The 23,743-nt window shown below is 41.6% G+C and overlaps 1 protein-coding gene across 1 annotated transcript in view; it reads left to right on the plus strand.

Moving 5' to 3' along the window:
* LOC307122418 (Fc receptor-like protein 5) overlaps positions 1-23,743 on the plus strand; it is a 77,697-nt gene that overhangs the window by 8,118 nt on the left and 45,836 nt on the right. Inside the window, exons 2-4 of the mRNA XM_079846403.1 lie at positions 4,249-4,284; positions 4,888-5,187; positions 12,156-12,440. Coding sequence (XP_079702529.1) covers positions 4,249-4,284; positions 4,888-5,187; positions 12,156-12,440 — 621 coding nt within the window. The remainder of the gene's footprint in view (positions 1-4,248; positions 4,285-4,887; positions 5,188-12,155; positions 12,441-23,743) is intronic.

Consider the following 23,743-nt stretch of genomic DNA (forward strand, 5'->3'; position numbering starts at 1 on the left):
ACGGATTGATTGACAGCTCCCAGACTCGCGAGTCGCAAAGATGGAGAATGACTGGAGTGACGCCAGTAGCTTTGCAACAGAGCGGTCATTCTCCCCCACCTTCACCTGAAATGGAGGAGGGTGAATTGTCTGTAGACACAGACCCGGAGCCTTATCAATTCCAGCCGCTGGCTCAAACTGCGTTAACTCCCGATGCCGACGATGCTAGCGAAGCAGCAGCGCAAGAGAGAATGAGACACCTGACCTAATCTATGAACAGTCAAACCCTTATACTGAATGCCACTAAACATAGATCAGATACCTAATAGCCTATTATAAACAGATTTCCTCAAATAAAAGTTAGACTATATACGCCAGCACGTTACGGTATTGTTGTTCGTTACTGCGGCAACCACTTGCATGTCAGGGTTTGAAAGTGCGTCTCATCTATGAAACTTATCTGTACATATGACGGGCGGCAAGAATATCACAAGAAAATCGTGATTTGCACTGACAACTGCATTATTTAACCGCATTTTCTTCATTACAGATTTCATTCATAATGTTTCTACTTCATGTAACATGACAGTTCATACTGGAGTGAAGCTGTTCTCATCATGTGATTGGGAAATGGGAAAACATTTCTGAGGGCGTGGTGAGGTCGTGCCAGGGGTGTGGTGAGCTCATGCCAGGGGTGTGGTGAGCTCGTGCCAGGGGTGTGGTGAGCTCGTGCCAGGGGTGTGGTGAGCTTGTGCCAGGGGTGTGATGAGCTCGTGCCAGGGGTGTGATGAGCTCGTGCCAGGGGTGTGGTGAGCTCGTGCTAGGGGTGTGGTGAGCTTGTGCCAGGGGTGTGGTGAGCTTGTGCCAGGGGTGTGATGAGCTCATGCTAGGGGCTTGGTGAGGTCGTGCCAGGGGTTTGGTGAGCTCGTGCCAGGGGTGTGATGAGCTCGTGCCAGGGGTGTGGTGAGCTCATGCTAGGGGCTTGGTGAGCTCGTGCCAGGGGTGTGATGAGCTCGTGCCAGGGGCGTGGTGAGCTCGTGCCAGGGGTGTGATGAGCTCGTGCCAGGGGCGTGATGAGCTCGTGCCAGGGGTGTGGTGAGCTCGTGCCAGGGGCGTGATGAGCTCGTGCCAGGGGCGTGATGAGCTCGTGCCAGGGGCGTGATGAGCTCGTGCCAGGGGCGTGATGAGCTTGTGCCAGGGGCGTGGTGAGCTTGTGCTAGGGGCGTGGTGAGGTGATTGGCTGAAGCGAGTCAGACCTGTCTGTGATTGGCTGAAGCGAGTCAGACCTGTATGTGAAATCTCATGTTGTGCATGTACAAATAGGAAATATGAATGTGAAGTGAATTTGTGGTCTTGTTTCAAATGCATTGCGTCGACGTCACTGTAGCCTATATGTGACCCCGTCTGTGAAACCCCGGCTAAAGTCACATAATCTAAATAGGAGATATAGAGCGTCAAAGTAGTCATAGCCATAAAAATGACCAAAACAGGCAATTTGTGTTTATTGCTGTAAATGATAGATTATACCAAGGGCTTTGAGATGCAGTACTCAATTTTTCATTTATAATATTATAAATACTGAAATTAATGATTTTATTGACGCTACGTTTTATTATTTTGCACCAAAAAATACCAGACGTGGGCTTCTTAAATATTGATTTGAATCATCTCTTTGTTTACTTTGGACGCAGAAACAACTCCTGATTCTTATATCATTCGGTTCAGAAACTTATTTTTTACAATTACAAAGTGCAAACAGACCATAATATCAATCCGCACGACCAAGTATCAGATCAGTGTCAGGAAAGTGTCGCATCAAATTCAAGTTCAAATTCAAATTCAAATTCAGTGTCGCATCAAATTCAAGGCACTGGTGCTTGCCTTCAAAGCAACCACTGGCTCTGCACCAATATACCTAAACTCGCTTGTTCAGACTTACACACCCTCCAGGAACTTACGTTCTGCTAGTGAACGACGCCTTGTGGTGCCATACCAGAGAGGCATGAAATCGCTCTCACGGAGCTTTTCCTGGGCTGTTCCCACCTGGTGGAATGACCTGCCGATCTCAATTCGTGCGGCCGAGTCTGTAACCATTTTCAAAAAACACCTAAAGACACATCTTTTCCAGCAGCACCTGACCAATCAAGAATAGCACTTATCATTCTATTCATTTTCTGTCTGTCTAATTTATTTAAATAAAAAAAAACTGTCCTGTGTGTTCTGAGCTAGATTAACTGAGACTTGCTACAGCACTGTTGCCCTTGACTGTTCTAGTTGCTTCTTTTGCTCTCATTTGTAAGTCGCTTTGGATAAAAGCGTCTGCTAAATGACTAAATGTAAATGTAAATGAAAGGCAAGAAAACTGCAACTTAAGCAGGGTTCCGTTTTCTGTGTGGATTTCTTTGTGTCATCACCGACATTTCAGGAACAGTTTATTTGTTTCCTAACTCCACCTTCTGCCTATACATTCATCTTATTTTAAAGACATTTAATGGCTGCTAAGTGTCTAAATAGTTTGTTTTTTGGATGCTGATGCGCTGGTTTTATGAATTCGCTCTCTGACAGGGCGGCCGCGGCATGTGAAGTGCACAGTACAGAACAGCTGATAGTTTAATTAATGATGATTAATATAGGCCTACTGTCTTTTGTAGGCTAAATAAAGAACCCGCATTATATATTAATATAAAAAAGTTGCGTGTGTCCTTCGGAAGCAAAGCTCTTGCGTCTGATGTTTTGGTTTCGGTTTGTAAGCCTATAGAACATGCATGAATGAGAACATAAAGTGCAGGACGTGCTTTATGTAGGCTAAAAGAGTTATTAAGCACAATGAGCCATGAAAAAATCCTAATGAATCATAATGTAATCGAATTCTGAGACAAGTGAAGATTCACAGTTATGACTAACTATCTGCACAAAGTTTGAGACTGACCTGTTCACTTGTTAGGGCATTAGGCCTAGTCCTGGATTTACTCCAAATGTTACACAGTGAGATTTTCTATGGATGTTTTATATATTAATGGATATATATAGGCCTGTTAATGACATTTTCTACTGAGATTTCATTTTACTAATAAAGTTATAGCCTACAAATCATTAGAGTGAACTGACTTGGTAAATCAAGCTCTTGTGGTGCCCCCATTTGTTTCAATGTTTCACGCTTTTTGGACATGCACATTATAATAAATAGACTTGTTTTACAAAACTAAGAATTTTCCCATAAATGTGTCCTATATCACTGAAAATGGGAGAATCTTAGCTTCAATGTGGTATATGGCACATTATCAGAATAATAATGGTTAAAATGTTTTACAATTTCAAAAATAAGCTTGATTTTAAAATTGGAATTTCTCAAAATCATGATTTTCTGAGGCCGAAATTCAGCTAACTTTTGACATGATCTTACTCCGTCAATATTAAAGATATCAAGGTTATATTTTCACAGAATGTTCTTTACATTATGTAGGATGATTTTATGTATAAAACAGCGAATGACAAAAAAATGACTTTAGTTGGGTTTTCACAGACAGGGTCACATATGTGCTGCTTGCTTTCCGTGTAATGGAAAATATCAAGCGCTTCCATTTCAGATTCCCTGTTATCAGATATGCTGAAGATGTTGCTGTTCATGTTTGTTAGCCCAGGACATTTTACAAATCCAGACCAGACGATGTTCTACGGCCATGTCCGGAATAAAGAGTAGCCTATCCATGTCACACAGTAAGATTTAATATTTTGGCCATAAACCTATCCAAGTCACAGACAGTATCACCATCAGTAGCTGTACTTGTTGTATTTCGACCATAAGGTGTCACTGTGGCCTCAACGTTTCCCCCTCGCCTACTCTGAGCTCGATTACTATGTCTGAGGTAAACCACGCCCTCCTCATTACCCTACGCACAAATAAATGTAAAAATAAAGAAATGTATAAATAAATAAAAATAGAAATGAATACATGTATAAATAAATAAAACAATAAATAAATAAATGTATAAATAATTATTTATTTTAGTTTTTTTTGCTTTTATATATATATATATATATATATAATATATGTTTTTTTTTTAAATCTTTTTTACATTTATTTGTTTATTTATTTATGTATTTATTTATTTTTAATATTGGCAGCTTTGGGATTCAATATGAATGAGCATCAGAACAGAAAAACACTCTCAGTTCATGTAGAATAAACTCTAGACATGTTTCAGTGTGTGGTTGACATTGTGTTGAATGAATGGAAATGATTCATATCTGTGTTTCTTCTGCTTTCAGTGCTGATGGCCCTCGTTCAGTCTGGACTCACTCAAGGTACTGTACATCACTGCAGTGATTATTATTATTAACTAATGTTAAATGTGTTGTAGTAGTTTATTTGTCTTCATGGATCCACATTTGTCTCTTTCCATGTTTTGCATATTTCTCAGAATCATCTGACTGTATTTCCTTCTGCTGCAAAACATTACAGAAATCTGCTATTCAATCAAACAGTCCTGCGGTTGTAAAGTAGTTCAGGAGCTCATAATCCACTGTATGAAACAGAAATGAGTTCTGCACAGTGTCATTAAGATGCTCAGCTTTATTCCTTCAGTGGTTTGGCTGGAAGGACTGGAAGTGAAAAGAGCTTGAGAACAGACAGATAGAAGTTCAGCTCTTTAAAGCATCCTGACTGTAAACAGCGCCATCTACTGGTCAGAACAGGCAGATCAATAACACAAAGGACATGCAGACTGGATAAATATATCACATTCGTTTAGTTCTTACCAACACTTACATACAATATTGATGTAATCATTACAATTCACAAGCAAACTATATTTTTAATTTATAGTGTTTTCCTCATGAAGAAGTTTTGAGTTCCTGACAGTGATCTCGACACTGCAATGCTTTTCAATATTTGCTTCTGTTTCTCAGTGAAACCTGTAGTGAAGGTGAAGCCGGATCAGCATCTGTTCAGAGGAGAGAGAGTCACTCTCACATGTGACATACAGAGAAGAGGAAACACTCAGTGGACATACAGATGGTTTAGAGATGGAAAATCTGTCTATACATCATCAACACCAACAGAAGGAAACCCTTACTATACAACACCAAAAGCAGCAGAGCTCAGTTTCACAGCGCGTGTGTCTCTCAGTGGTGAATACACCTGTAGAGGAGAGAGATCAGACTCACACACATCAGACATCAGTGATGCTGTTACACTGACTGCATCAGGTGAGTCTTCATTTTCACATCTGTCTAATGATCATCTAAATCCATATTTCAACACTTATCAACCACATCTGTTGTTAGAAGAGACTGAAGAAATCCACTTTTAGTCATTATTCAGTCACTGCACGTCTTGTGTGTGTTTTGTGGAGGTTCTGGTTTATTATAAACTCATGTAAATTGTGAATTTCCATCTTTGATATTTACTTTAGTCACTGTCACTATAGTTACAGGAGATATTCACGACTCAAAACATTTTTAAGCCTTTTATTCAAGATTTATGCATTTCAATTAATAGTAAAAATCCATCAAATTGAAGTGAATAATCTATAAACCTAATAAATAAACTTACATTTAACTTAATTAATTAATTGAATTTAAAATTCTTGATTAAAAGGCTTTATTTGTGTTGAGTGTGTCATGAGAATAGAAAAGGCCTTGAGCGATTGAGTTCAGTCCAGATGAGTTTTGTGCTGAAGTCAGAGAGAGAATGATGAATTACAGATGATCAGTGTCGAGTCAAAACCACAAACCCAGACCAAGACCAGAGTGTGTTCCCAGATAACACACGTTTGCTTTTCTTTCTTTTTGTGAAGGTTAGTTTGATGTGAAATATTATTTTAGTTTTTTTATTGCTTTGGCACAATCTTCACAAGCAATTGGTTCATTTTCAAAACTCTTAGTGCTAATATCACAACAGATCATCAGAAGTGCACTTTTCTCAAACATTTCAGCATATTTTCAGTTTCAGTTCATTTTCAGTTTCACAAAAAACCACAAAGTATCCGTTTCAAAAACAAGTGTTTCATATAAATGTTTGATTCACAGTAACTGCCTTTCATAAAGCTCTTACTGTCAAACTTTTGATTTGCATCTCTTCTCGTTCAGTTTAATACATTTGTCTATTATTTAATCCACTGATCTTAATGGTTGATCAATCAATCATTTGGTACATCTATAGATTTATTGATTCTAGGCATAGTTTCTATAGAACTTGCAGGATACATTTTTTTAACGACTATATTTTCATTTTTATGCAGATGACACCCAAATCTATTTAGCCCTAAAACATAATGACAAGCAAGGCTTAGAACTGCTTGCATGCTTAGCTGATGTACAATCTTGGATGTCTCTGAATTGTTTGCTCTTAAATGAGAGTAAGACTGAAGCAATTGTCTTTGGGCCCTCAGTGGGAAAAGGAAATCCAAATATAAATTGTGGTAAACTAAACTCCTATATCAAACCAACTGTCAAAAATTTGGGAGTTGTTCTTGATTTGTCCCTTAAATTTGACAAACATATAAATTTGTGAGTAAAGTCATGTTTTTTCCATCTTAAATTTCTGTCTAAAGTTAGAACTTTTCTATCTTTTAAAGACCTCGCAAGAGTCATACATGCTTTTGTTTTATCTCACTTGGATTACTGTAACTCTTTGTATATAGGATTACCCCAATCCTCTATTTCAAGGCTTCAGATGGTCCAAAATGCCGCAGCCAGGTTTTTAACTAGGGTTCGTAAACGAGAACACATTACTCCGATATTAGCGTCTCTTAGCTGGTTGCCAGTGCATTATAGAGTTGAATTTAAAATGTTGTTGTTTGTTTTTAACCCTTAATCGTCCCTTGGGGTCCAGCTGACCCAACTGGACTTTTCCTCCATTTTTAAAAAGTGTTCCCTTCATCTCAGGGCCATGAGACTCTGTGACTTTTGCTAAATAATCTATCTAAACATGCACAAAAAATCTGGGCTTGATTTGGTTGTTCTAAAGGTCTGAAAATGTCCACATTTATATCAAGGTCTGGTCCTAGAGCATAAACACAAAGTAGAACGAACTTTCTATCTCATACACACACACGTACACACACACACAAACACACACGTGTGTGACTGCAACAGAGAGTAATAAAATCAACAAAACTGGCATAAATCTGAAAGATTTTCATACATAAATGAAGTACTAATACTAGAGCACAAATGCAACATGGAACAATCATGAGAAAAAGAGGGAAAAGGGCAAATAAAAGAAAAATGAAAGGCAGCTTAACTTTTGCATAACTTCCCTATGGACCTTTAGTGGATAATGTGGTCATTGCACTCTCTTTCTCTTTCACTATAATTCCTAAAGTTTTTCCACAAACCTACAGATGGCGGTATTCTATCCCTAACACATAGAGCAATGTCCAAAAACTATTTATATTTATATTTATTTAAGATCATCATTCAAGTGATTTTTTTCATAAAAATATATTTTTTAATGAGCCAATTTAAGTATTAAGAGTTAAGTATTTGTGCAGTAAATAGGTAAAAAACTACCAAATACCCACAAAAACACAGCATAAATGTATAGTTGAGAAGTAAATAAAAAAATGATATATAGTTTTCCATGTAAAAAAAATATATTTCCTTATGCAATCGCTCTGTAAAAGTTGGGACTGAAACGTAAACCCTACTTGAGGGACGATTAAGGGTTAAGTCGTTAAATGGTCTGGCACCTTCCTATTTGTCAGATCTTTTAAATGTAAATAAGTCAGTAAGATGTTTGCGATCTTCAGACAGTATTACACTGTCATATCCTAGAACAAGATTGAAGTTGCGAGGTGACCATGCGTTTTCAGTGGCCGGTCTCAGGATATGGAATAGACTTCCATTATCTGTGAGGTCTGCATCGTCAATATATGAATTTAAATCAAAGTTACAGTCTTATCTTTTTAATCTAGCATTCCATTCATTATAACGTATGGTTTCTTTTTAACTCAAACTTAGTGATGTATTTTTTTATTTTCTTTCTTTATTTTTTTTTTTTTTTATTATTACTGTTCTTTGTACAGCACAGTGGTCAACTTTTGTTGTGTTTATTTGTGCTTTATAAATAAATAAATGAAATGAATGACTGTGTGTGTGTGTGTGTGTGTGTGTGTGTGTGTGTGTGTGTGTGTGTGTGTGTGTGTGTGTGTGTGTGTGTGTGTGTGTGTGTGTGTGTGTGTGTGTGTGTGTGTGTGTGTGTGTGTGTGTGTGTGTGTGTGTGTGTGTGTGTGTGTGTGTGTGTGTGTGCGTGTGTGTGATGGGTAGGTTTAGGGGCAGGGGCAGTGTGTGGGGATAGAATTTACGGTTTGTATGGTATAAAAACCATTACGCCTATGGAATGTCCCCACATTTCACAAAAACCCCTGTGTGTGTGTGTGTGTGTGTGTGTGTGTGTGTGTGTGTGTGTGTGTGTGTGTGTGTGTGTGTGTGTGTGTGTGTGTGTGTGTGTGTGTGTGTGATAGAGAGATGTGCAATTTGTGAACATCGAGCAGAATAGAGTATAAGGAGGAAACAGTGGATGACGGGGTAACATCAGATTGAGATTCATCAGATGAAGGGAGACAGATGGCATCAAATACAGTGTTTTACATTACAGTGCCATGTGATAATATAAACAGATTAATATATTACTGTAACTCACCCTTCATCTGTAAAGGTCAGTACAGTACAGATTCAGTCTCTGACACATGAGAACATTTACTGGATCAGCAAACTCTGTTCTAGCTCAAAACCATTTCATAACTTCATCACACCTTTTGATAACACACCATATATTACAAATATTATGCATCTTATTTTTCATAAGTTAGTTAATGTAGTGTATTTTCTGATGTGCCATCTGTAGCCTGTATTACAGTTTTTCTTGATTGCTTTGGTGCAGCTGTCGACTTCGACTCAAACTCCACATTTTCAAAACGGTAAACACACACACACAGGCCTAAACAGTGGCACTCATGGTCAAAATCACACATTTTGTTTGCAAAAGGCTGTAACCGCTCCAAAATATTTAAAATATACAACAAAAGCATATTTGCCTTCAAAAAACACAACTTGCAAACAAGTATATGAGCTCTTTCAGTCAATCATTACACAATGGACAACAAAATACACAATGCAGAACTGAATCAGTGAACCATTGCTTGTCATTGTAGCCTATGGCCAGTGCCATGTGTTGTCTTTCTATAGGCTGCGTCAAATCTGCCTTTTTACAAAGAACTGGATCCAGAATAAGAAATGCTTTGATGCATTTTGTACTGATTCCATGACATTATTTTTTTTTTCAAACCGTATCTGAAAACTGAAATACTGTAAATATTACAGAGAATATGAATACATGTAATGCGAATGAGTAAACAATTACATAAAGTTTATCACCGAAGATATTTCTGTATCTACTGTACAGCAGCATTACCTGTTCTCCTGTCAACATATTCTGATAATGGATGCAACAGCTCCTGTTTAAACCTGAGCCCTCCAACCAGGGCCGGCCCAAGCCCTTATGGGGCCCTAAGCAGAATTTTATTTGGGGCTCCTCGGGGCCACCAATACGATTGACTATTGTTCATTCTTGATAATGCGCACACCCAGTATCAATGTTAGTAGTTGTAGCTGTGTTGCTTACATCATGTCTGGCTGTCATGTTTTTACTCTTATACGGTTTTTAACCCTCTGGGGTTCTTCATTTATGGGTCACACTCAGGACCTTCGGGTCAAAAATGACCCGGAGGGCGGGATTAAGATAAAAAAACATTTGAGTAAAATCAATGAAATATATTTTTGTTCAACAATATTTTTTTATTTTATTTTTTGGTGTTTTGAGATAATTTTATGATTTATAATTAATATTTATGCAATAATTATGACCAATTTTTCCCATTGAATATAATAAAATAAATTATATAAAATTATATAAATTATATAAAATATAATAAAAAATGTATATATATATATTTTTTTTAATAATTTTTTATTATTATTATTAAAGCTGTATTTCATTTTATAGTCAAGCCTAGGCCTCATGAAAACTATTTTTTAAATGAGATCGGTGCCATCCGGTGGACACATTGAGCATTTTTATCACACAATAGCACATTTTTACCACTATAGTGGATCTTGCGTTTTATAAATAAATGTTAGAAATCGTAGCTTCATCGGAATGGTCCGAATCTTGGTGACTTTACTGGTACTTGGTATATGAACACCCAAAAAAATTGGGGACACGATTTCAAAAGTCTAAGTGGTCGTAAAAAAAAATATATAGTCACATTCAGGACCTTCGGGTCAAAAATTACCCCCATAGGAAATGAATGGGGCCGATCCAGTATCAGTATTGGGACTGATACCAGTGTAATTCACGTATCGGATTTTCCCGATCCAACCTGCGGAGAATGCACCATGTCTGTGCTTTAACGTTGTCTGCTGAAATGACTCCAAAAGTGATTCCCGCCGGCTTGTCTGCTATCTGGCTGCAAACTATGGAATGGATTTCCTGAACAGAGCTCAATGAGACACAGATTATGAGACACGCCTCGCTCAGGAAATCCATTCCGCAGTTTGCAGCCAGATAGCAGGATAGCATTGAGCAGCATTGTGGCTAGCCAACATGTCAGCTGTGTGGAAATACTTCACACTGGAAACACCGCAGAGCAAGACAATGTTGGCAAAACCGTAATTCAGAGAGGTGGAAGCTCCCTCGCGTCGTACAACACAACGAACGCAATCAAACATTGTTCAGACAGGACTAGGGTTACATTTAAGAGATCATAATCAGGGCTTGACATTAACAATCGTCATCTGCGTGTGTATTTCAGCTGTGGCGTGCAACACTCACACTAGCCACTTTGAACTTAGATTGCTTTTGAGAAGACCATAATGTTATAATCACGTTGCGCATTATAACCACTCACACGTGTTTCTATTGAGTTTATGGATATAATAATCAGAGGCGTTCAGATTAGCAGAGTTTTGTTCAGAGCGCCGCTCTCACTCACTGAAATCTGCACTCAAAGCAGAGATGTGTGTGCGATGTACGCAGGAGATTCATTCATCATACAGTGATCGACAGTTTTTGTTCTATTTCAGCAGCGAAAATAGTTTCAAACAAACACAGCAGAACCACAGCGCATACGTGGATACGACTGGCATAACGCTTGTTTGACGTTCTCGAATTTAGGGACCATCTCTTAAGTTACATAAAACATTGATATACACATTTCTAACTTAAATGGCATTTGAAGAGAATGAATTAGTCAAAGAACGGACTGTAAAGTGTTCATCTGTGTCAGGTATGATGTACACCTTTTGGATTTTTGATATTTAATAAAATAAACTGTCAAATCATATGAAAATATATGCTTTGTTTCACTGGAATACTGTATGGGCTCTTACACAAAATATGCTAGATTTAAATGAGTCATAGCTGATAGAACACTGATGAGAATATTGCTTGAGAATATATTTACAGAGATAATATTAGAGATTATATATTAGAGATTAGAGATATAATATTAGAGATTTATGCATTATGCATTGCCATTGACGACGGCCATTATAAGGAAGGAAATCCCACAGAATCTAACTTTAAAAAGTGCTTAGAGCTGCTTGATTTATTTGTTGTTTGTTGATTTTCAAATATAAATTGATAAGCGTGATAATTTGGGTCAATATTATCGTGATGTGAAATTTCCATACCGTTTCATCCCTAATATGTACATATCATACTTGTCTTTTGAGAGGAGTTTATTTCAGCATCATATAAAATCAACAATAATGATAATAATAGTAATAATATTAATACAGCTCTGGTATCGGAATAGTATCGATATCGGCCGATATCAAATTCAGGTATCGGGATCGGATTGGAAGTGAAAAAATGTGGATCGGTGCATCCCTAGTTGTGGTAGAAGAATATGTATCACCACAGGACCAAGACCAGTGTAATGTATTACTGTCACAGAATGACACCATGAACTGGAGAAAATCCCTCTGGAAACCCTTGATCAAATGCCTTACTCAAGGACACAATAGTGATGGTTAGTTCACTCACTGCAGGGTTTACACCAGCAACATTCCCATTAACAACCAGCGTTTAGCACTGAAGGTCTTTCTGAACAATCAGTTTATTCACTGAGAGAGTTTGAGTCACTTTGTGTTTCTGTGTTTCTTCTCAGCTTTACCCACATCTACACTGACTGTGACTCCAGACAGATCTGTGTTCACTGGAGAGACAGTCAATCTGAATTGTGTGATAAAGTCTGATCACAGTGGCTGGAGATATGAGTGGAATAAAGACGGAGTAAAGTTACAGACGTCTGAGCGTTACACTGTAGACGGAGACACTCTCACTATCAGAGGAGCTGCTGAGTCTGATCAGGGTCAGTACTGGTGTAGAGGACGGAGAGCTGGAAGACCAAACTCATCACAATCAAGCTCTGCTGTTTCTCTCTCTGTGACGGGTGAGTTGAACATCATTGTCCTCATGAACTCTTTCTACTATGTATAATCACACATCCAATGAAGAGTCTTTGACTCTCAGATGTTTCATTCACACTAAAGCCGAAAGTATACATTTTTAAGCCAACATGAGCGTATGCACACAGTCAAACACACAGACTTGCAAAGTGTACTTCTTTTGACTCGTGTGCCGTTTTGAGCAATCTCTAGTTACGAGTTACAACCAGAGATTGTCTTATTATAGGAAGATGAGAGGATCTGTATCTCTTCCCAGTGGAGAAAGCGTAACTGCTCACTTGGATCCAGGGCCGGCCCGTGGCATAGGCGGAATAGGCAAATGCTAGGGGCGCCACTCATCCACAGGGGCGCCAAAATGTATTACTGATACTATTTTATTAAAATTAATTCGAAATATTAACTTAACTAAGTGCCCCGCCTCTTCCCGGTCCGCCTCATCAATCTCCCCCGCCGAGCTACTTGAAGTGCGTCAGAAATATAACGCGTGATCAGTTTAACGTTGGGAATTTGTTGTGTCGCGTCGCCTCTCGCCGCATCTAATGTAGACAGGATTGCTTTCATTTTTTACGGTGCTTGGCCGCTCGCTCCAGGTGTAGACACGGTGAAAGTTGCCTGATATGACGGATGGCCGAATTGTTGTGTCAAAAAAGACAGAAGCCCTCTGATGCAGGGAAGATAAGAGATACACTGCAAAAATGCTCTTCTTACTTAGTATTTTTGTCTTGTTTCTAGTCTAAATATCTAAAACTTCTTAAATTAAGATGCATTTAGCCTACTAGATAAGTAAAATGACATAAGATATATGTTCTTGTTTTCTTGAAAATAAAATCAAAATTAAGTGAGTTTATGCTTAAAACAAGCTAAATTATCTGGGGTGAGAAAAATAATCTAGTTTCTGATTAAATCTTGTTTCTTGTTTCCGTGCCAAACAGAAATAAGATAATTTTTCTCACCCCATTTGGCAGATAATTTTGCTTGTTTTAAGCAAAAACTCACTTCATTTGAGTGTGTTTTCCCCCCAGAAAACAAGAAAAAATATCTAATGTCATTTTACTAGTAAATACATCTTGATTTAAGATTTTTTAGATATTTGGACTGGAAACAAGAAAAAAATACTAAATAAGAAGAGCATTTTTTGCAGTGTAAAGACAGAGGTAGCGTGATGTAGGCTTATTGATGAATGAATGTACAGTTTATTTAATTGCATAGTAGTAAAATACTATGTTCGCTAATTCATTCCAGTTTTACCTTAAACTTTATGCAAACAGCTGTTCTGGGTTCTCGAGAGGCCACAGCCAGTGTAATTTTGTAAATAAAAACACATGCAATATCACTTTTTTAATAGCCTAATGTTTTTAGTCTACAGTTGTGCAGTTTTAAGGGGACATATGGCAATTTTAAAATGTATTTGCCAAAATTAGTAATGATATTCATATACTGGTTTATTTAAACTAGCAACATTTTATTTAAAATTCACATTAAATATCAACATTTCTCAGTTTAATTCATGGTGAAAACATGAATGTGCATAGTTTAGTGGAAGATTGCTGCCATCTACTGGAAAACAAACACTTTTACTAGTTCTCCATGAATAGTTTGTGCATGAATGCTGGATGCTATTACTCTTGCTATTTGTGTTTAAGCTGTAATGTGGCGTAGGTGCTATTTTTGTATAGTTTAACTATCATCAGCCTTTTAAAAAATAAAATAATGATAGTAATATCGTGAACATAATGACGGGGTAGAATGGACTGGACATCATATAAAACAACAACAATGAAAATAAAAACAAAAACATCAATGCATTACAAAAATAAAACAGTAGTAATTCCACAACTTAGAGTGATAACATGTAGTGCTAAACCTTACAAGGGGCACCAAGTAAAATCTTGCCTAGGGCAGCAAATTGGTCAGGGCCGGCCCTGCTTGGATCACGTGTGGCGTCTCTCAGCCTGTCGTGTAATGGCAGTGACGTCAGTGCTCGACGTTCAAAGCTTTATGACAGTCAGTTACAGTTTACATTAATCAGTTTGTTGTGGATTAGCATGCTGGTCTTGTGTATAAATGTTCTATATTTGGTGTTATATCACAGGTAAATGTGCTAAAAGAGAAGCAAAAAGAGAAAAAAGAAGAGAAAAAAAAGAGCGTGAATATCTCTATTAGCTGTAAAGTTCACTGCGGGCCGCATTAAACCACATGTAAGAGTGAACTAAAACTTCATTGTAATTTTATACATATTTAATTCATTAACATTATTTGTATTGTTTTACCTTCATTCATTAAAACGCGTTCTATCATTATTGTTGCGGGGTATCACCTCCAGCAACTTTAGTTCATTTCAGTTCTGCAGACGGACAATTATGGACAATGATTCCGGTAAGAGAATCAGGCACAGGAGAAGGAAATCCTCTTCAAACTTCTCTTTAATAGCATTTGTCAGGCAGTATTACAATATTACGATGGTATGAAGTTATGGAAAGTTATGTTGTGGTATGTAAACAACTAATAAACAATAGGAATACAATATATCTGGGGCCCGTTTCAGAAAGGAGGTTAAGTGGAAACTCTGAGTATGTTAACCCTGAAATTAGGGAAACTCTGGGTTTTCTGTTTCAGAATGGGAGGTATGTCAAACCCGAGAAAGCAGGGTAAGTCAAGTGCGTTTCTAAAAGAGAGGTAACTGATACTCAGAGTCAGTTACCAGGGTAACTATACTCTGTGAACCTAACCTGGTCTGGAGCAGGTTTTCTTTGGTAAACCCAGAGTTTCTTTCAGTCTCCTCCCCCTTTTTAAAGCGCCAGCTGTTTAAATACTTTATTCATTCATTCAAACGCCACAAACGCTTTTCTTACTGAGTATTTTGGTCATATTTCATGTACACATATCAAAAAATTATAAATTTTATCTAAATCTAAAGTAAGCAAAGTTTACTTAAAACAAATTAAATTATCAGCCACTTGACAAAAATACATAGTAAGAAAAGCATTTTTGCAGTGCAGGAACATTCATTCATTGCTTATATTTTCATCATGAGGACACTGTCAAAGTGACAAAAATGGCATGTCCTTTTATACAGGATCCTGACGTTCACTTGATTAACCTCTAGAAGCATCCTAATAAATAGAATTTCCTTTAGGATTTCCAGTGGTTGGACGCATTGATGACACTCATATTCCCATCATCACACTTTCTGAAAACGGATTATTGTGTGGGATGGAAGGATGCTGCCAGATGGTAGTGCGAGATATATGCCATAACCACAACCACAGCTGTTAAATACATTTATTTAAATTTTTTATGGTCATCTTTATTTGAAGGATTTATGATATTGATGACTGTTAAAACACGTCATCACAGTGAAAAGGGTCTATGTGGGAAAAGCTGCTGCACATTGGACACTGAATGATGTTTATTTAAAATGTAAAACCCGTGAACATTTTATGCTTAAAGCTTTACCTGATTGAATTATGTTTTTATTTTAAATTTTTTGCTGCTGCCACATTCTTTTTTTGCCTTTTGGATACCATGAAAATTAAACTTAATTAAAATAATTAAGAATTAAACTTACATATTGACCCGGAAATATGGGAACGTCTTTTTGTTGGGTGCTGTTGCCATGGTGAATCGTAATTTCGGAGCTCCATTGATCATGGCTTTTCATAGTTGGGGTGCATGTGCTTAACTCAGAGGCTGTCTTCGAAATCGCCTCCTATACCCTTAAATAGGGCACTATTTGAGTGAACATCCATTTGTAGTGGTGTCCGAAACAATAGTGAACGTTTTTGAGTGCACTCATTCAATCCCACAATGCACCGCAATAACGAGTGTACAGTAGATGTACTCACTGTAACGGATTTTTGTAATTTGAACAGTATTGTACTGTAATATGTACAGTATAATACTGTTAAATGTACCAACAGTATAATACTGTTAATAGCAAAGGATTATGGGAAAATATATGTTTACTACTGTAATTATTCTCTACTGTAAATCGATTTACAGTAGCGACAATGCCCGCGAAAATCTGACCAATGACAATGGAGACTTCTTTTCAAGTTTTTTTTTTTCGGTTGGTGGGGCAACTGAGGAAAGACTCAACGAAAAGGTTAGTATTATTTCTGTCATTATTTTATGTAAAACTGAGATATTTTCAAATGCATTCACTTATTAACAACAACCTAACATGAACCAGTGCTGCAAATTGAGTGAGTTAAGCAAATTCCTGTCAAGAGCCTTTTTTTCTGCCTGTTTGTCAAGGCGGGTGGTTAGTTACATGACTGCCGTCGTCCTTGTGATTTAACGTTTCTTCAACGGGGTGAATAAAGTTTACATTGACTAATAGTTAGTGAAACGGGGGAAAAAAGCTATTTTAATGTTCCTCTACCACTTTAATGTAAATTAGCTAAGCAGGAGGACTTTACGTTAACAGCAAACTATCTTAAAATACCGAAAAGTGAGGCAACACTAAAGATGGAGGTTGTAATAACAGTATTTTGAAGTGAATCTTTTGTTTTTGTTTAAAGTTTGCTGTTAAAACCGCCATTTGGAACGTCAGAGGTGTTCTGGAGTTATTTTCTGGCGGTTACCGTCATCTGAGGAAACTGGTAAGCAGAAGCTGGTGATTATATGACGTTATATGACTCTTATATTAAAACGTTAACCTTATATCGTTAGCAGATGGTTTAAAAAAGCAACAGTCAAGATGGTTGCGCAGTTTGTGTGCAAACACTGCAAGTTATCTGTGCGAACGCATTGCAGATTTTACCATCATATCATAATACATAGGAACCTGGCTAATTTTAGGTTCAACTGTGGTTTGCCGACTTGTCGTTGTAGTTTTCAGATTCAGTCTGCACTAAAGTCACATATGCATCGTAAGCACACAGACAAAAACAACACGATCTCATGACAATGCCTATCAATATTACGAGTGTGCAATCTCATGGAATGTATACGCCAAATGAGTGTTGGCGTGCATTAGTGATGTATCGTTCATGAACGATTCGTTCATTATGAAGCTTCAAAGCATTATGAATCAGTGAGTCGAATGAGCAGTTTGAATCGCCAAATTTCAGCAGTTTGGCGGTTTGATAGGCGATCCGAATCATGATTCGGCTCGCTGATTCATAACGCTTCGAAGCTTCATGTCATCAAATCGTCATCACTATGTAAGTCGTTATTTAGGGTTTTTTTGCGCACAAAAACTATTATCGCCGATTCATAAAGTTATTGTAGAACCACTGTAGTGAGATGGACTTTGTAACGACGTCTTTAGTACCTTTTAAGGGTCTTGAGAGTGAACCGTGCATTGTGCCAATGGAGGCCTTTCAGAGCCATCAGATTTCAACTAAAATATCTTCATTCTTACAGGTGTCCAACGACATGAGGGTGAGTAATTAATGACAGAATTTTCATTTTTGGGTGAACTAACCCTTTAACTGAAAACAGGATGACTAATCGATTCTTGGGATTTAAGAATCAATATTGTTTTGTAAAAGTGAGAATCTATTAAAATCGAGAAATCAATATTTTTTACCCAGCCCTATTCATCAGTCATCTCCATCTCCGACTGCTGTGGTTACAGTAGGCTATACTGACCGGTGTGGTTCCCTAAACATAACTCGTGGCCATGAGAAATAGATGTCGTTCTCTCAAAATATGAAGTCGAGGCCACGACATGATGTCGTCAACTCAACAAAATGATCTCGTGGCCACGATTAATTATCACGTTCCCACGACTTAATATGATATTCCCACGAATTAATATCTCGTGGCAACCACATATTATCACGTTTCCACGAGTTTATATGTTGTGGCCACGACAAAACTAAGTGAACCGAACATGTCCCCTCCCGGTCACCGTACTGAATCAAATAAGTGTTTCCCGATAAATTATCTTCATTCACAAACCACTGTTAATTTTAACAGAAAATCAAGCTTAGGCTACTGGATGTTTGAGTTGGCATGGCAGAAAGCACGCAAAGAGCTGTCCCTTTATAATCACTAAAAATGTGTCCCTCGTTTTAATTGCAATCTCGCAAAGTTCCATTATAATCTGTCTACACTGTACAATTAATTATTTATTCATATAGTACATATGGCTTTTATTAACATCAAAGTGCATACAGCACCATGTTATGACTGTTGGGAAAGCATTGGTTTGATAAAAGTCTTTTTTCTTGTGCTTGCAGGTTCATTCTGAGAATAAACCCTGATGGCACCAAATGCCAATCAAAATCACAGATCAGCCTGACATCTGGAAAAAGGGTCCAGAGAAAAATCGCCAGCCTAAATCCCCTTGTGGCATCTTTCATCAGAGAGCTTGTTGACTTCGATTGGCAAAATTATTGAAGGCTTGTTCTGATTTTCAGCATGTTTACATTTTTAGCCATGTTAAATACACGGGATGAATTCAAACACATTTGTAAAATGTACTTTTTAAAGTAAATGTTAAACAATTAAACAGCATATTTTAATGACAAATGTTCATGAGGACTCATTAATTTTTGGGGGGTAAAAAACATAGTTTACAGTGCTGTAGTGGTTTTTCATTATTTAATCATCAGTTACACCTGTTGTTAATTTCATTAATTGCTTTGTCTTTTTAAACTCTGTGTCTGGTTTGGTTGTTTTGTTCCTTTGTTTTCTGAGTATTTTTGAGTTCTGTGTTAAATAAAACTGACCGCTGTGATTAGATCCGTTTCATCAACTTTATTGCAACCTTACCTATGGCATGTAGATTCAAATCAAATTAATTTTGTTTAAAGTAAATTAAGCTAAACTCAAATCGTAAAAAACGTCTCGGTTACGTATGGTAACCCTCGTTCCCTGAAGGAGGGAACGGAGACGTACGTCGGTAATACCGACGAATTGGGATCACTTCAGAGAGCCCCTATCAGCTTCGAGAACTTAAGAACAGGCCAATGAACAATTGGCGTGCGAGATTTGCATCTCGCGCTCCGCCCCGCGCCGCGGGTATAAACAGGAAGCGAGAGCACCGCACTGACGTTTTTCACTGAGGAGCCGAACCAGTGACTCGGCCAAGCAGTGATGGAAGGAACTGTGGCGACGGGACGTACGTCTCCGTTCCCTCCTTCAGGGAACGAGGGTTACCATACGTAACCGAGACGTTCCCTTTCAGTCGGTCACTACGACGTACGTCGGTAATACCGACGAATTGGGATCCCTATGGAAAGCGCCACAGTTACTACCACTACCAGCGCCCAGCGAGAGCCCCTCAGACCCCGTTCTGAAGCGGGCGGGGAGATTCACGCCAGAAGAGTCATACTGCTGTTCCGCAAGACCCATTCAGCAGACTTGATTGGATAACGCTGGGAAAGCGTGCCCGAAGGACGCTGCGGAAGCCACATCATGCCCAGAGGGAGTTACCATGTGGAAAGAGACGTATGGGCTGGCCGTGGGTAGCTCAACATACGAAAGTCCCAGGGGAGGCCCCGGCCGAATGCAGGCGGGGGACGACACCGTACTGGGACGGCAGAGGAACTCTGCCAAGGGAAAGACACGAGCTCGCCGTAGGGAGCTGTACCGTGGAGAATACACGTATGGGACCGCCGTAGGAGTCACGACATACGGAACCCAGCCTGACACAAGTTCCACCAATGCATACGAGTGCCAGACCTGGCGTCGGACGCTCCGCAATATCCGACTGCCGAGGGGTGCGGAGGACTCAACAGGGTTCGCCAATCCTGGGGAACTCGACTGGAGAAATAAGCGCACGTATCCGTTCCAGGGGAAGGGAATGGCGCAGCAAGCCGACACTAGAACGGGCACTTCAGTGAAGCTGACTATGGGAAGCGAGCACACGAGAAGCCACCGGCTCTACACGCAGGCTATAAAACCTAGCGAACGTGTTAGGTGTCGCCCAGCCCGCAGCTCTACAAATGTCTGTCAGCGAGGCGCCACGAGCCAGCGCCCAGGAAGAAGCTACACCCCTGGTGGAGTGAGCTCTAACCCCGAGCGGGCAGGGCACGTCTTGGGATTCATACGCCAAGACGATGGCATCCACTATCCAGTGGGCCATCCTCTGCTTGGAGACAGCCTTTCCCTTCTGCTGTCCTCCGTAACAGACGAAGAGCTGCTCTGAGGTCCTGAAGCTTTGCGTTCTGTCCACGTAAGTCCGGAGAGCACGGACGGGACAGAGAAAAGCTAGGGCTGGGTCTGCCTCCTCCGAAGGCAGCGCTTGCAGGCTCACCACTTGGTCCCGGAAGGGAGTAGTGGGAACCTTGGGCACATATCCAGGCCGGGGTCTCAGGGTCACCTGAGAATCACCCGGCCCGAATTCCAGGCACGATTCGTCGACCGAAAATGCCTGCAGGTCCCCTACCCTCTTAACTGATGCCAATGCAATCAGAAGGATTGTCTTTAGAGACAAGATCTTAAGCTCTACTGACTGTAAAGGCTCGAAGGGCGCCGTCTGCAGTGCAGTCAGCACCAGAGTCAAGTCCCAAGAGGGTATAGAGGAAGGGCGAGGAGGATTTAGTCTCCTCGCTCCCCTCAGGAACCTGACGATCAGATCATGCTTGCCTAAGGACTCACCGTTAACGAGGTCATGGCTTGCGGCGATGGCGGCAACATATACCTTGAGGGTGGAGGGAGACAGCCTTCGCTCCAACCCGTCTTGAAGAAAAGATAGCACAGATCCGATCGAACACTTCCGGGGGTCTTCTCGGCGAGAAGAACACCAGTCGACGAACAGGTTCCACTTCAACGCATATAGCCGTCTCGTAGAGGGGGCTCTGGCGGAAGCGATGGTGTCGACTACCGCTTGCGGTAGGTCACCTAGAACCTCCGCGTCCCGTCCAGGGACCAGACATGGAGTTTCCAGAGGTCTGGACGCGGGTGCCATAGGGTGCCCCGTCTCTGAGACAGAAGGTCCTGCCTCAGAGGAATGGGCCAAGGAGGTGCTGTCGCGAGCAGCACTAGTTCCGGGAACCACGTCCTGTTGGGCCAGTACGGAGCTACCAAGAGGAGATGCTCCTCGTCCTCCCTGACCTTGCACAGTGTCTGTGCAAGAAGGATCACTGGGGGAAACGCATATTTGCGCAGAGCCCGGGGCCAGCTGTGTGCCAGTGCATCCGTGCCGAGGGTCCCCTCGGACAGGGAATAAAACAACTGGCAGTGGGTCGTGTCGTGGGCGGCAAACAGATCGATCTGTGCGGCCCCAAAGCGACTCCAAATCAGCTGGACCACCTGGGGGTGGAGTCGCCACTCTCCGGGAAGCACTGGCAACCGTGACAGCTCGTCGGCCGCACGATTGAGCAGGCCCGGAATGTGAATAGCACGAAGGGACCTCAGATGCTTCTGACTCCACAGGAGGAGATGGCGGGCGAGTTGGGACAACCGGCGGGAGCGTAGACCACCTTGTTTGTTGATGTACGCAACGGCCGTTGTGCTGTCTGTCCGGACCAGAACGTGCTTGTCTTTGAGCGACCCCTTGAGGCGGCTGAGAGCAAGACGAACTGCCAGCAACTCTAGGCAATTGATATGCCATTGCAGTTGGGGCCCCGTCCACAGACCCGATACTGCAAGCCCGTTGTACGTGGCACCCCAACCCGTGGGTGAGGCATCCGTGGAGACAACATGATGCCTGGACACTTGTTCTAGAGGCACTCCTGCCCATAGAAATGAAGGGTCCGACCACGGGTTGAGGGTTTGGCGGCATCTCGGTGTCACTTGGACACGGAGGGACCCGCTGTGCCACGCCCATCTCGGGACTCGATTGTGTAGCCAGTGCTGAAGCGGTCTCATATGGAGCAGCCCTAGCGGCGTTACTGCGGCTGCTGCTGCCATATGCCCCAGGAGCCTCTGAAATTGTTTCAGTGGAACCGCTGTACTGCGTTTGAGCGTACTCAAGCAGCTCAGCACCGACTGGACGCGCTCCTCTGTGAGGCGCGCAGTCATGGCGACCGAGTCAATCTCCATCTGGAGAAAAGAGATCCTCTGTACGGGACAGAGTTTGCTCTTCTCCCAGTTGACCCGAAGACCCAACTGGCTGAGGTGCCGGAGCACCATGTCCCTGTGTTCGCACAACTGCTCCCGCGACTGGGCAAGAATCAGCCAGTCGTCGAGATAGTTGAGGATGCGAACACCACGCTCTCTCATGGGAGCAATGGCCGCCTCCGCGACTTTCGTGAAGACACGGGGCGACAGGGACAGCCCGAAGGGTAGGACTTTGTACTGGTATGCCCGTCCGTCGAAAGCAAAGCGTAGAAACGGTCTGTGTCGATGGAGAATCGAGACATGAAAGTACGCGTCCTTCAGGTCGATCGCTGCAAACCAATCCTGGGGACGGATGCACCTGAAGATGCGTTTCTGGGTTAACATTCGGAACGGCATCCTGTGAAGGGAGCGGTTAAAGTAACGCAGGTCCAGGATCGGTCGTAACCCGCCACCTTTCAATGAAGTACGGGCTGTAGAACCCGGACTTCATATCGGCTGGAGGGACCGGCTCTATCGCGTCCTTCGCCAATAGGACAGCGATCTCCGCCTGAAGCACGGGGGCGCCCTCCTTCGGTATAGATGTGAAGTGGACACCCCTGAACTTCGGGGGACGCCGGGCGAACTGAATCGCATAGCCGAGTCTGATGGTGCGGATGATCCAGCAAGACGGGCTGGGGAGCGCTAGCCAGCCCCCAGAGACCGAGCAAGCGGGATCATCGGCACCACGGACGTACCCGGAGCGGGGCAGCGCAGCGGAACGCAGGGGCCCCAGGACGACATGGGAGTGGTCCGTGCAGGGGTCTGGGTCTGACACACGACCTGCATCCGCTGAGGGGACAGGCGAGAGTGTGGAGGCACTTTGTGTGCGTCCGCACAACCGACGCCCCCTGTTGGTGAGGAGAGAGGTGTCTGAGGGGTACGAGGCATGGTAGCGTAGCATACCGCCAGACACGCTCTCTTGGCACCCAGAGATGTTAGAAACTGCTCTTTTATTGAAAATTTGGGTGCCACTGGCACTGGGGCCAGTGGCGGAACAGAAAGAAAAATGGGGTTCCCCCGGCCCTCCACCGGGGGAAGGAGTGGTGCTGCAGCCATCTCCTGAAGAGCAGTTTCCTCCATCTCTGGGCGGCCCGTCTCAGGGTCTCTTCCGACGGCGCTTGCCACCTGGCTTGGCAGCGGCCTGAGCGGGCTGGACGTTCTTCCCGCGACCGGCTCCACGCCCATGGCCGGTGGAAGGCTGCTGCTGGGCTGGAGCGGGGGCGGCCGCAGGAGGACGTCCTCGGCGACGGGCAGGCGGAGGTGCTGCAGCCGGCGGCTGGGTGGAGGC

This window comes from Gobio gobio (assembly GCF_949357685.1).
Source record: "Gobio gobio genome assembly, contig: scaffold_119, whole genome shotgun sequence".
NCBI lineage: Eukaryota > Metazoa > Chordata > Actinopteri > Cypriniformes > Gobionidae > Gobio > Gobio gobio.